The 12385-nt window shown below is 47.8% G+C and overlaps 1 protein-coding gene across 1 annotated transcript; it reads left to right on the top strand.

Annotated features, from left to right (window-relative positions):
• The first annotated feature begins 2131 nt into the window (after positions 1-2131).
• On the top strand, positions 2132-9209 carry ATOH1 (atonal bHLH transcription factor 1). The gene has a single exon (XM_027971393.3). The coding sequence runs from the start codon at positions 2308-2310 to the stop codon at positions 3364-3366; it is 1059 nt and encodes a 352-aa protein (XP_027827194.1). The 5' UTR covers positions 2132-2307; the 3' UTR covers positions 3367-9209.
• The last annotated feature ends 3176 nt before the right edge of the window (positions 9210-12385 follow it).

The raw sequence follows: 12385 nt of genomic DNA, 5'->3' as shown, positions 1-12385 counted from the left end.
AGGAGAAGGGGACGCCAGAGGATGAGATGGCTGGATGGCATCACTGACTCGATGGACGTGAGTCTGAGTGAACTCCCGGAGATGGTGGTGGACAGGGAGGCCTGGTGTGCTGTGATTCATGGGGTCGCAAAGAGTCGGACACGACTGAGCAACTGAACTGAACTGAACTGAACTGAATTGAACAGACACTTACATTAGGTAGTGTTTGACATCCCAAGACTGAAAGCCTCTGCAGAGGTATCCAGTTCATGAAACTCAGGCTCCAATCCCATGCTCTGGGCCTCATGCTCCCACCTCCAACTCAGACATCTAGCCTCCTCTGCCTACCTGATGGAAAAGAAGGAAAGCAAGTGTGGGAGGTGAGGGAGAGAAGTGAAGAAAAAGAGCTTGCTCTTCATTCTCAGAGCAAAAGAAATGCATTTCACCACAAACTACACTCTGTCTCTCTCTCTCTCTTTCTCTATCTCCATGAAGCTACAGAAGATAGATGATAGATGATAGATCAATCGATCTATCTATCCATCCATCATTCTAAATCTAGTCTAGTCCCGGAGATTCTTCTGTCCAGGGAGTTCTATAGGCAGGTTAGATCAAGTCCCTGTGAACACTAGCGAGAACAACTTTCAGTCATTTCTCGGCACTGCAAAACCATGTTCCAAGGACCGTTGTCTGCCGGCATTTCTCTTCAGCATCTTTTCCAGAGGACGAAACTCCTTTACAGAGGACAGCCACCGCTAAAGTGGAAAACAGCACTAGCACGAGCTGGCTGCGTCCCACTCGCTTGAGGAAGGTAAGGTGCAGAAGAGAGTGGAGCAGGGTTGGGCGCCAGCATGGGCATGCCCGGGGCCAGGGCGTTTCTGATTGGCTTTTTGGCATGATTACCCCCAGCTGCAGGCGCGGAGGGAGGGTGATATTCACCTGGGAGACAGCCTCCGAGCTTCGCCCAGGACCTCCCGGGTTTCAGCGTTCCGCCAGGCGGCGGCCGAGGATGGGGTTGGGCGTTGGAGAGAGCACACCCTAAGTGATCTGGGGTGCAGTGACTTAGGCTGTGGTTTCTGGGTGTTTGCCAGAGAAGCCTCGCGCCGTATTAAACTTTGGGCTCCTGAGTCAGGTCAGATCACTCCGGGCTTCTTTACCGTGAGGGTGTTCCGAATTGCCCGGAACGCAAGACCGGGTTCTTTCGCCACCCCCCTCCCCTTGTTCCGCATTTAGTATGAAGTCCTACTGTGGGTGTGGAAACAACACAATATCCCTTCCTTAAAACTACTCTGAGGAGAGTTTTCTGCAGATTACCATCCTATCTGGCCTCAGGGTGCTGGGAAAGGAGAACGGAGAGGATTTGGGGTAGGGGTGGGGATTTGGAGTTTGGTGCATTCTATAACTGTACCAGAGCTTTACTTTCCATTAAGAAAGAGACTACATAAGGTCGATCTGGAGCGAGAGGTGAAAAATGAAAAACATATTCGGAGACAATACTAAAAAAATTCCAACATTGATTTCAAATGGTGGACGTCATTTAGCAATTACATAGTGCAATATTTATACATAGATACATGTATGTATTACATGCATAGATATGCATGTATACATATGCCATATTCTATATGAGAGATTTTAAACGTGTGGGCACAAACTGTGCGAACTGCGATCCCAGCGTGAAGAAGCAAAGGGCAAACGAACTTCTCTTCTCTCCGCGAGAGCCCTCCTTGCCCCAGGCGCGTCTAGCTTCGTCCGGGGACGCTCAGCCGCCCGGTGGCTGCGCACTTCTGACCCGAGTCTGCTCGGGCTCCAGCCAAGAGTCCGCTCCGCAAACGCTCAAGCACCCCAGCCCCTGGCGGGGTGACACAACACTGGAGTCAAATTACAGCCCGCAATTAACATATGAATCTACGAACTTAACAGAGACGGGGGGGAAAAAACAAAAACCTGGAGCCACCGCCCAAGCGCTTCACTAGCAGGAACTTTTCTCCCGATGTAAAAACTCTTTGATTGGCTGCTCGCACGCGCCTGCCCGCGCCCTCCATTGGCTGAGCAGACACGCGACCGGCGCGAGGAGGGGGCTGGGAGAGGAGCGGGGGGAGACACACTGGCGCGTGCCGCTTTTTAAAGGGGCGCAGCGCCTTCAGCAACCAGAGAAGCTTGGTTGCACGCGACCTGGTGTGTGATCTCCGAGTGGGTGGGGGAGGGTCGAGGAGGAAAAAAACAAAAAAACTAAGACATTAGAGTAGAGACCCGGGAAGGGATTTTTGGTTGAGCTTGTTTGCCCGTGCCTCCTCCGACCCTGAGCCTCCGAGCCTCTACAGTGCAATGTCCCGCCTGCTGCATGCAGAAGAGTGGGCTGAGGGGAAGGAGTTGGGGGACCATCATCGTCATCCCCAGCCGCACCACCTCTCGCAGCCGCCGCCACCCCAGCCTCCTGCGACCCTGCAGGCGAGAGAGCATCCGGTCTACCCGGCGGAGCTGTCCCTCCTGGACAGCACCGACCCACGCGCCTGGCTGGCTCCCACTTTGCAGGGCATCTGCACGGCACGCGCCGCCCAGTACTTGCTCCATTCCCCAGAGCTGGGTGCCTCCGAGGCCGCCGCGCCCCGGGACGAGGCGGACGCCCGAGGGGAGCTGGTGAGAAGGAGCGGCGGCAGTGGCAGCAGCAAGAGCCCGGGACCGGTAAAAGTGCGGGAACAGCTGTGCAAGCTGAAAGGCGGGGTGGTGGTAGACGAGCTGGGCTGCAGCCGCCAGCGCGCCCCTTCCAGCAAACAGGTGAACGGGGTGCAGAAGCAAAGGCGGCTGGCGGCCAACGCCAGGGAGCGACGCAGGATGCACGGGCTGAATCACGCCTTCGACCAGCTTCGCAATGTTATCCCGTCCTTCAATAACGACAAGAAGCTGTCCAAGTACGAGACCCTGCAGATGGCCCAGATCTACATCAACGCCTTGTCCGAGCTGCTTCAAACCCCCAGCAGCGGAGACCAGCCGCCGCCGCCACCAGCATCTTGCAAGAGCGACCACCACCACCTTCGCGCCGCCGCCCCCTACGAAGCAGGCGCGGGCACCGCGACTGCAGCGGGGACGCCGCCAGCCTCGGGAGGGGCTCAGCGACCGACCCCTCCCGGCAGCTGCCGGACTCGCTTTTCGGCCCCGGCCTCCGCTGGTGGTTACTCGGTGCAGCTGGACGCTCTGCACTTCTCGACTTTCGAGGACAGCGCCCTGACGGCGATGATGGCGCAAAAGAACTTGTCGCCTTCGCTGCCTGGGGGCATCCTGCAGCCAGTGCAGGAGGAAAGTAGCAAAACTTCCCCCCGATCCCACAGAAGCGACGGGGAGTTTTCCCCCCATTCCCATTACAGTGACTCGGATGAGGCAAGTTAGGAAGGTGTCCAAAACCTGGAAAACTGAGACAGAAACAAAATCACCCTTTTCCAGTGCGCGGAGAGCCCCGCGGTAAAAGATCCCCGCACCCTTTTAATTTTTGCTAAGTGATGGTCGTTGTTTAGCAACGACTTGGCTTCAGATGGCAGCTACATTTGATGGTTTGCAAAAGCCGCCGCTGTCCCAAACTTCCTATCGTCCATATTGTTCGGTGAATGCTTGCTGTTAAAAGTTGTGTTCTGTTCTCCCACATTCTGCTCCTCCTGTAGATAGATAAGGTTTAATTATATGTACTCATACATAGCAACATTATTCTAGTTCTCTGCTGCCAATACGCTGCTAAAACATCGAATCTACTTCTCTGTCGCTGGTTTGTGTTTAATTTATTTTATGCCCTGGGCATCCATCCTTGTGTGTTGCGCGCACTCGCGTGTGGCAGAGTGAGTATTCCGAAGTTGTCTCCCAAAATTCATTGTGAAACGCAAAGTTAATGCTTCCAAGGTGAATAAGTTTTGACTATGGAATTGTTGGAAAACAATGAACTTTGAGGTTTATATATTGCATAAGCATACCCAGTATATATATCGGACCGCGAGAACCTTGGCGTCTTTTCGGAAACTTGGCGCACGCACTTTATCAGCCGCCACTACTGCGGCTCTGGGACAAACTCAACTGCCAATTGCAGACCAGTTTTGTTTTTGTTTTTTTAAATACGGCCACTTATGATCCTTATGCTCTTTACAAATGTTTGTTTTTAAAAAATAAATAACCTACATCCAGTAGTGTCAAAAACATTTGGTCAATTTTATTTTGCTTTAATATCAGAAGACGTATTTATTATTGAGTGTTTGCTACCATTTCTACTTATCTTGATTCATTTTTTTTACGTTTTTCTACTCGAGATCATTTTATTTTAATTTAGCAAAGCCAACCGCCATTGTTTTATGTATTCCTTTTGCAAAATGATAAAAATAAATGTGAAAATAACTTTTACTTGTCAGTTACTTATTTCATTCTAATATAAGCATAAAAACAGTTTAAAATGACCTTGAATGTTTGAACTGTCTTCTATTAAATGCACGTTTATGTGAACCACGAGTTTTGAAGAAAAATTCTGTTATAAACCTTGTAGCATCAAGTAGTACCAAAAATCCAATACAGAAAAGCGATTGGGTCAATAATTAAACGGTGAGATAAAACCTTTCCCAAATTTTCAATACAATTTTGCCTCTAGAATCTTCCCAGGATATTTCCGTGCTCCTTATTCCCATCCCAAAAACCTCTGCAAGGAGTCTGAGGTCTCCTAGGATCTAGCCAGTAGAGAACTTTACCAGGATCAGCTATTTCACTTCTTAAAAACTTTAGCCAAGTTGAAAGCTTTCCCCTCTGCCCCGAAGTTCAAATACACAACACAAGCTTTCTCTCCTTCCTCCCTCCTGCTCTCTCATTCTCTCTTCTTTGTGGGGGGCGGGGGCAGGCTGGGGGGGAGTGGGGAAGCCACTGAGAGGAAAAGAGAACAATGGAAAAGAACTTGATGGGGAAAGGGGTATTGGGGCCCATTGATTCAAAAAATAGAAACCTGCAGTCATCCTAGGAAATGGTTGTGCTACACTTTTTTGTTTCCAAACTATTCTACTTCTTCCAGTGAAGATGATATTTACTTTAATCTTGTCCTTCTAAATTAATGCCTATGTTGAAAATGTTTAACTACATTTTTTAGTCAGTGGCAGAAACAGTTCACTCACTTTCATCTCACCATTCTCAGGAAAAAATATATCCTGGGTCTCAGGATCATAGATTTAGAAAAAGCTAATAGGAAGTATGTGTGTAGAAAGCAGACTTTTTAAAATGTTCTTGGCAAACGTCGAGAGTAAAACTATTTATTAAAGACTGGGTGAATTTCCACTGGCTAAACTCCGCTGGATTGGAGAGGTTGATTTTAAGCCAAATCCTTTGTATTTTGTGTCTACATTGAGATAAATTGTGACAACAGGGAAGCGGGCTGGAGGAAGGGGGAAAGTGAGGTTAGTTTAATTGCTCCTGAATTCTCTTCTTCCCGCCAGCACCTTGAAAAAAGGAGAGCACCACAAACTGGGTTTGCAGAAAAAGGAATGCGGGCGAGGGAACGAAGTTCTGGTCTTGAGTAGGGAATTGAGGAACAAACCATTAACTGACCACCTAGGGATCCATGGCTTTCGCCTGAAGCTGACGACCAAGGGAAGCCAAAGACTCGCCAGCTCTCAGAGAAAGTGGTGGCTCGTGACAGTTTCCAGAGGCAGAAACAATGCACCTGACCCTTCGATAACCTTTTGCACCCAGTGAGTTTGCTGTACTCCCTGATAAACATCAGGAATCTTCGGACTGTTGAATAAATCAAGCGATTGCTTCTAACACATTTCCATTTCGTTCTCAATCAGCAGACTCAACAGGCATAGACAGCCGGCAAACTTGCAGGATGAATATACACCTGTTTTTATAGTTATTTGGCTTGGTTTGTTTGCACGCAGGTGTGGATGGAGAGAGAAGAGGACCTAGAATTGTTTTATCCGTTATGAATCAGTAGGGGAAGGACAAGACCAAGAAAAAATAAAGCTGTGGGGTTTTTTCTCAAAGAAAACAGTCTGTATTTCATTTTCCACAGCTATTTATGCTTCTTTTGTGTTAACCAGAGTTAAAAGACTCTTAAAAGTTATTTCTTTTCTTCTTATAGACTCCTAAAATTTCAATGGAAATGACGCCAGGAACATCTTCCTCCACATCATTTATAAATGAGGAAACTACTGTCCCTGACTTGTCCCAAAATTACATAGCTAGATAATGTCAATATTCAGAACTGGAGCTTTCTACTCCCATCCACTATGTCAATGTGCCCACAGACTTTCTCTGAGAAAATAGATGGATAGGCACTACAGCTATGTAAATGTTCAGGGATCCCCACCTACTGCCCCTTGTACCACAATGATAGTCAGATATTTATACTTTTTAAATGTTAGTGGCATTATATATGAAGTGGAGAAAATGCCAGCTTCATTCAGTGGAGTCACTTTCCATTTCTTCTCTCAAGAATAGCCATACAGAATATCAGATTGGAAACTCTATATCACACTGATTGAAAAGTGAGGATGAATTCTTTTAACCCATCAAGAGATGCATAAAAAAGCCAAATTACTTTGCAATAAATTAAGTGCTCAAAGTTAAAACGAGGACTTCAACCTCTTTTCTTTCCTTCATTCTGTTTCTTTCTTTTAACGCTGGCATTTCGTTGAAAGAGATGTCCAATCACATTTCCATTTTAAGGTTCTGCTATGGAGTTTGCATAACAAACGTTTGGCAGCTCGCTCTCTTACACTCCATTAACAAGCTGTAACATATAGCTGCAGGTTGCTATAATCTCATTAATATTTTGGAAACTTGAATATTGAGTATTTCTGAGTGCTCATTCCCCATATGCCAGACCACTCCTGCCATGCTGACTGGTTCCTTTCTCTCCATTATTAGCAATTAGCTTCTACCTTCCAAAGTCAGATCCAAGTATCCAAGATACTAGCAAAGGAATCAACTATGTGTGCAAGTTAGACATGCTTAATATCACCCAAACAAACAAAGAGGCAGCATTTCTTAAAGAAATGAAGATAGATAAATCGGGTTAGTCTTCTGCAACGCTGCCCGTGCTTTCCAGAGTTTTATATGCTTTAAACAGCTTACTTTGTATTTTATCTTACGTTCCGTCTTCCACTCCACCACCACCACTTTTATTTGTGGAATACTTAGGCTCACCACAGTTTGTGAAACTTATTTGATTTCACAGAAAGCTGAAGAAGTTTCTTTTTGGCAACCGGCAAGTTTAAACACGACTCCACGGTACTTTGCTAACTAGGGGTCCAGCCTGACCAGAAAAAATGTGGGGTAGTTAATTTCCTTAATCTTAACTAAAGCAGGAGCAATGCTTTCCTTAGGCCTTTCTATTGATTTTAGAGATTTAAACCTGAACCAAATAAGCGGTCTTTCATTAAAAGGATATCTTATAATTACTTCTCTCTGTTCATTTGAAAGTTCAAGAAAGACATGATCAACTTCCTCTTGGCAGTTCCAGAGCCCACTTGGAGATGGAAACGAAAAGCAGCAAACCCGTTTGGCAATGGCAATCTAGATTTGTCAACTGCAATCTGGAAAAACCAGCAAGTCCTGGTGAGAGTTAAACACGACCTCTCATACTTGAACCGATTGCAGTTGGTGTTGGGTGAAGGGGTGAGAGATGGGAGGTAGAGTAGCTATAATAAAGGTGAAGTTTTTCCTCTTTTTTTTTTTTTTGACATTGCTCTCACCAGCCACCCTCACCCCAGGCGGAGCAGAACCCCCAAGAGAATCGCAGACCACGGAGGTCCCTCCTCTTCTGCTAGGCCACGAACCAGAAAAGGCCAACGGAGCGGAGAATGGGTTAAATCCTGGGACGCAGGGGAGAGTCAGGGGAGGAGAGAAGTCTGGGGGGAGATAAAGAAAAGGACAGGAACCAAGAAGCGTGGGGGTGGTTTGCCGTAATGTGAGTGTTTCTTAATTAGAGAACGGCTGACAATAGAGGGGCTGGCAGAGGCTCCTGGCCGCGGTGCCGAGCGTCTGGAGCGGAGCACGCGCTGTCAGCTGGTGAGCGCACTCTCCTTTCAGGCAGCTCCCCGGGGAGCAGCGCGGCCACATTTAACACCATCATCACCCCTCCCCGGCCTCCTCCACCCCGGCCTCCTCCGCGTCCACAGCCTTCCTCGGCCCCCCGCCGGCAGAACTCACAGAAGCGAGCGTCTCTCGCCGCCTCCCGCGCCAGGCCCGGGCCCCTCTCCTCCCCCAGCTTCGCAGCGGGAGCCGCCACTGCCCACTGCACCTCCCGGCAACCGGCCGGGCGAGAAAAGAGGCCGCGGGAAGGGAAAGCCAAGCAATGCCAAGGGGAGGGGAAGCTGGGGGGCGGCGGCGGCGGCGGGCGAGCTGCGGGGTCGTCCGCGAAGAGCCGGGCCGGGGACTGGGGCACCCGAAGCGGTGAAGCGGCGCCGCGCCGAGGGCCTCGCAGACGCGCTCCGCGACTGCCCGGCCCGGGCTTGCAGGGGAAGATGCGTTTCCCTTTTCTAATCAGAAAGACAGTTCTTCAGGCGCTCCCTTACGCTTAAAACATCCTCTATTCAATGGATATACGGATGCTGTTACAGTTCTTAGAGTTCAAGCTCTGATTGGAAAGAGCGCGGCCACTGTCTCTCACAACCCAAGGCCCAGACGCAAATCTACGATTCCCTTTCTTTCAGCGCCTTCAGAAAGACAGAACTAAGCACTGTGGTACCAAGATTTGAGACCTCTCCCATTTCCTGTTTCAGTCCCGCTTCCAAAACCAAGAGAGAAATAGAAGAGGTTTTGGCTGCCTAGTCTGCAGGAAGTCAGGCCCATGAGGCAAGTTCATGCTGCTCTCCAGGAAAACCAGAAAATTCCTCCAAAGACATGACAAACAAGTGCTCTCCAATACAAGCTTTTGGTTTTGTTTTTAGCTCTAACAATTCTGTTAAAAGTGTTAGTCGTTCAGTCCTGTCCAACTCCTTGCGACCCCACGAACTGTAGTCCACCCGGCTCCTCTATGCATGGAATTCACCAGGCAAGAACCCTAGAGTGTGTTGCCGTGCCCTCCTCCAGGGTATCTTTCTGATCCCGGGATCGAATCTGGGTCTCCCACATTGCAGGCAGGTTCTTTACCATCTGAGCCACCAGGGAAGCCCCACTGAGAGTTAAGTGATCTAATAAAGGAAATACTCTTCTGATGTGGGGTTCACCAGGCCCAGCTACTGTCAGGATGAGGCTGGAAGGTGTGAGCTAGGTCTTAGGTGGCTGTCTTGGGATTTCCCAAGACAGCAGATGTAGTCGTTCTTCAGAGCCACTGAAGTGAAGAAGTGAAGTGAAGTTGCTCAGTCATGTCTGACTCTTTGCGACCCCACAGACTGTAGCCTACCAGGCTTCTCAGTCCATGGGATTTTCCAGGCAAGAGTACTGGAGTGGGTTGCCATTTCTTCCTCCAAGGGATCTTCCCAACCCAGGGATTGAACCCGGGTCTCCCGCATTGGAGGCAGATGCTTTACCCACTGAGCCACCAGGGAAGCCCTTGTCTCTTTCAGAGGCCTTTCCTCACAATCCTTGTTGCCTTCCTGCCCCTACAAACACTTGGCCTTGGAATGTTGGTGGGGGAAGGTCTAGGATTGGGAGGGGTCCTTAATCTGGGGGTGAGGTTAAATGCCACAAAACTAAGAGAGATCTGAAAACATACGGCTACCTGTTGACCAGGAAGGTAGAAGTTCAGTTCTTTTCACTTTTGGTAACAACAACCTAACAAAAATATACAGGATTTCTTTTCTTAATATTTCTTATAACCCAAAAGACATTGATTTGGTAGGTCAAAGAATAACTCCAGGAAGCTTCCTACAGCATTCCCAGCTGAATCTGATCCAAATGGAGGCAAGGACCGCACCATGAAAAGCACCAACCTACAGGAGTCTATGGTAGACTTCTTATTGACATTGCCTATGGAAATGGACAGAAAAGGACATTGTCTATAGTAACCCCCTTTTGCCTTCTTTTTTATAACACTCATTTTTCCAAGAAGAGAGAAGACAGCTTAGATTCTTAAAGCCCATGAACCTGACTTCGTTGTTGCTTTTAGTCTCTGAGGCTGCGACAATATGCTCCAGGCCTTAGGTACTTCAACTCTAAAGCAATACCAGCTGTCTTTGGTGGTGTAAGGGCATCAGTCCAGGAGGTGCCAGAACTTTGCCCTCTGTCTCCATTAGAGAAGCCAAAATCATAACCTGTGAATGCTTGTGAAAAGCAGGCAGCAAGAATCTTCTTAAGCTACACAAACTCTAAGAGAAGTCGGGAGATAGAGTCAGGTTGTCATGATGCCTCTAAGGTCGGTCCAGGAAGTTGCATCACCCTGTAACAATTCAGTATGCGTTTAGAGGACCACTGACTTGGATGGAAGGGACACCCACCTATAACCCGAATGAAAAAGTAGTCGTTCTCTTGTGTTGATATTCCAAGAATAAAGAGAAAAGCAATTTTATTATTTAGAAGGCAATGACCTCATGAAGAGTGAGACTTCCTTTGGTGACTACCTCTCTTATTCTTTTCTAACTCTTGTCCATCTCTCTCTTATTCACATTCCCTCATCCTCTCCTCCTTTTACTCAATGAATGAGTACTTCCTGGGTGCTGATGGTAGAGTAGCACTGGGGTTCCCCACCCTGAGAGAAACACATGCAAAAAATCGAGCCTCTGCCCTTTACAGAACTTAGAACTTGGTGGGACCTCAGAGTAAAACATGGAAAAGAAGCTTTGTGGTACTGCAGGTGAGAGTAGCATTCTTGCTTCAAATGGGTCACCCACCTTTGGAGTCTTACGTTAGCCATCAAACTATTTCATCCACAGTTACAGGGGTACCCTGCTCATAGCCTTCATTGTTTCCTTTCAAAAACAGTAGAGATTCTGAGTGGTTTGAAACCGTCAGTGCCAATCTTCAAATCAACCACAATTCTAGTCTCTTCCTTTTGAACTGAGGATACCTTTATTTTGTTTCTTATGAAGTGGTTAGTGAGAGTGTAGTCATAAATTCACACCAGAAGAAACTGAGGCTCTGAGAGAGATTAAATGGCCCGCTGAAGGTAACTTGGCCTCAGCACTGCAGAGACCATGATCACAGGAGTCTCTGAGTCTAGGATCAGAGTTCTTCCTGCCACATTTCACCTGCCTCAGGTGCATATTTTCAGCCCGTCACCTTATACCTGTTCCTCCTATTCTTGGTCAAAGTTGCTGGTGATGATAATAGAGATTCCTAAACTCATCCACTTTACATTTGCTCCAGAGAGATAATTTTCAGGAGCTGATCATGGATCAGGCTCCAATATGAGGTGACAGATTTAAGAGATAACTGTTTAGAATAATTTTTCATTTAGAATGCCAGCTTTGCTCCTCTGATTCAGCTGATACTGGACACAAGTGCTCTTATTCTGTAAAGAAATTCATTTATGCTCTCATCTGGCCAAACTTCCCCTACTATTTTGGAATGTCTCTCTACCTCCTGTTTCCAGAAAGGGAGTTCAAAGCTGTGACAAAGCATCTTTCCTACTTAGCATTGCTCTCAAAATAACCCTAAGGAGTTCACTGTAGGCCAGGAGGCTACCTTCCCAACATTTTGTTGTAAGTGTCTGTCCTTGTCCCTCCAGTGCATCCATTTTGCTGTCAACAAAGAGAGGTCTAGCTTACTCAAACCAAGGCCACTGGCTCTATTTCAGTGTTTTCTCATATGTGCAAGGGCAAGGAGGCGTGGTTGCTCAGCCGAAGACTATATTAATGAGGGAGTCCAGGCCTCCTTCAGGGCTGTAGAAGGGGAGGTAATCTAGTTGGTCCATTTGGGAGAGTCTCTGGAGCACTTTCCCAGGTGCCAGGCATTTTATATGTAGGTCCCTTTTGGTGGGCCCCTCTCCACCCTCAGTCTCTTAGCAAATAAAGAAGAAAATAATCCATCTTGTTAACTAGGACTTGTCCCCCAAATCCTGCTTTCACCTCTGAGCTTATCTCTTCTGGGTGTCTCACCAATCCTCCAAGGTCTAGTGAAGATTCATCTTGCTTTCTTTTTTCCTGGGACCTCAAGGGAAGCTCTAGATACTCCACTGAAACTGCTATTTTAAAAGGGCCAGCCCCTTAAGCGTAGGCAGCCATGTCTACCTTGACTTTGCCACCGTCCCAGTGGTGGACATATAGTGCCCATGGAGGAAACAAGTGCGGGTCAAGGTTACCCAAGCCCCTGAGTGCTCTGCCGGCCGCAGAATCCATCCCTTGGCTCCTTTCTCTTTAAATTAGATGGACTCATTAAATTGATTGCGGCGGACACCAGAACCTCTTTCTGCCTTGAAAACTCCTACAAGGCCTAACAGGTTCTTCCCTCCTTTTTTTGACTTTTGTCCTAACCCTTGAACTCCCCAGGCTGGGGTAAGTGCTCCCAC

The sequence above is a fragment of the Ovis aries genome, chromosome 6 (genome assembly GCF_016772045.2).
Source record: "Ovis aries strain OAR_USU_Benz2616 breed Rambouillet chromosome 6, ARS-UI_Ramb_v3.0, whole genome shotgun sequence".
Classification (NCBI taxonomy): Eukaryota; Metazoa; Chordata; class Mammalia; order Artiodactyla; family Bovidae; genus Ovis; species Ovis aries.
This window is presented reverse-complemented; position numbering and strand designations above follow the sequence as displayed.

Excerpts from the sequence above, each read along its gene's own strand:
- ATOH1 (XM_027971393.3), top strand. The coding sequence starts at position 2,308 with ATGTCCCGCCTGCTGCATGCAGAAGAGTGGGCTGAGGGGAAGGAGTTG.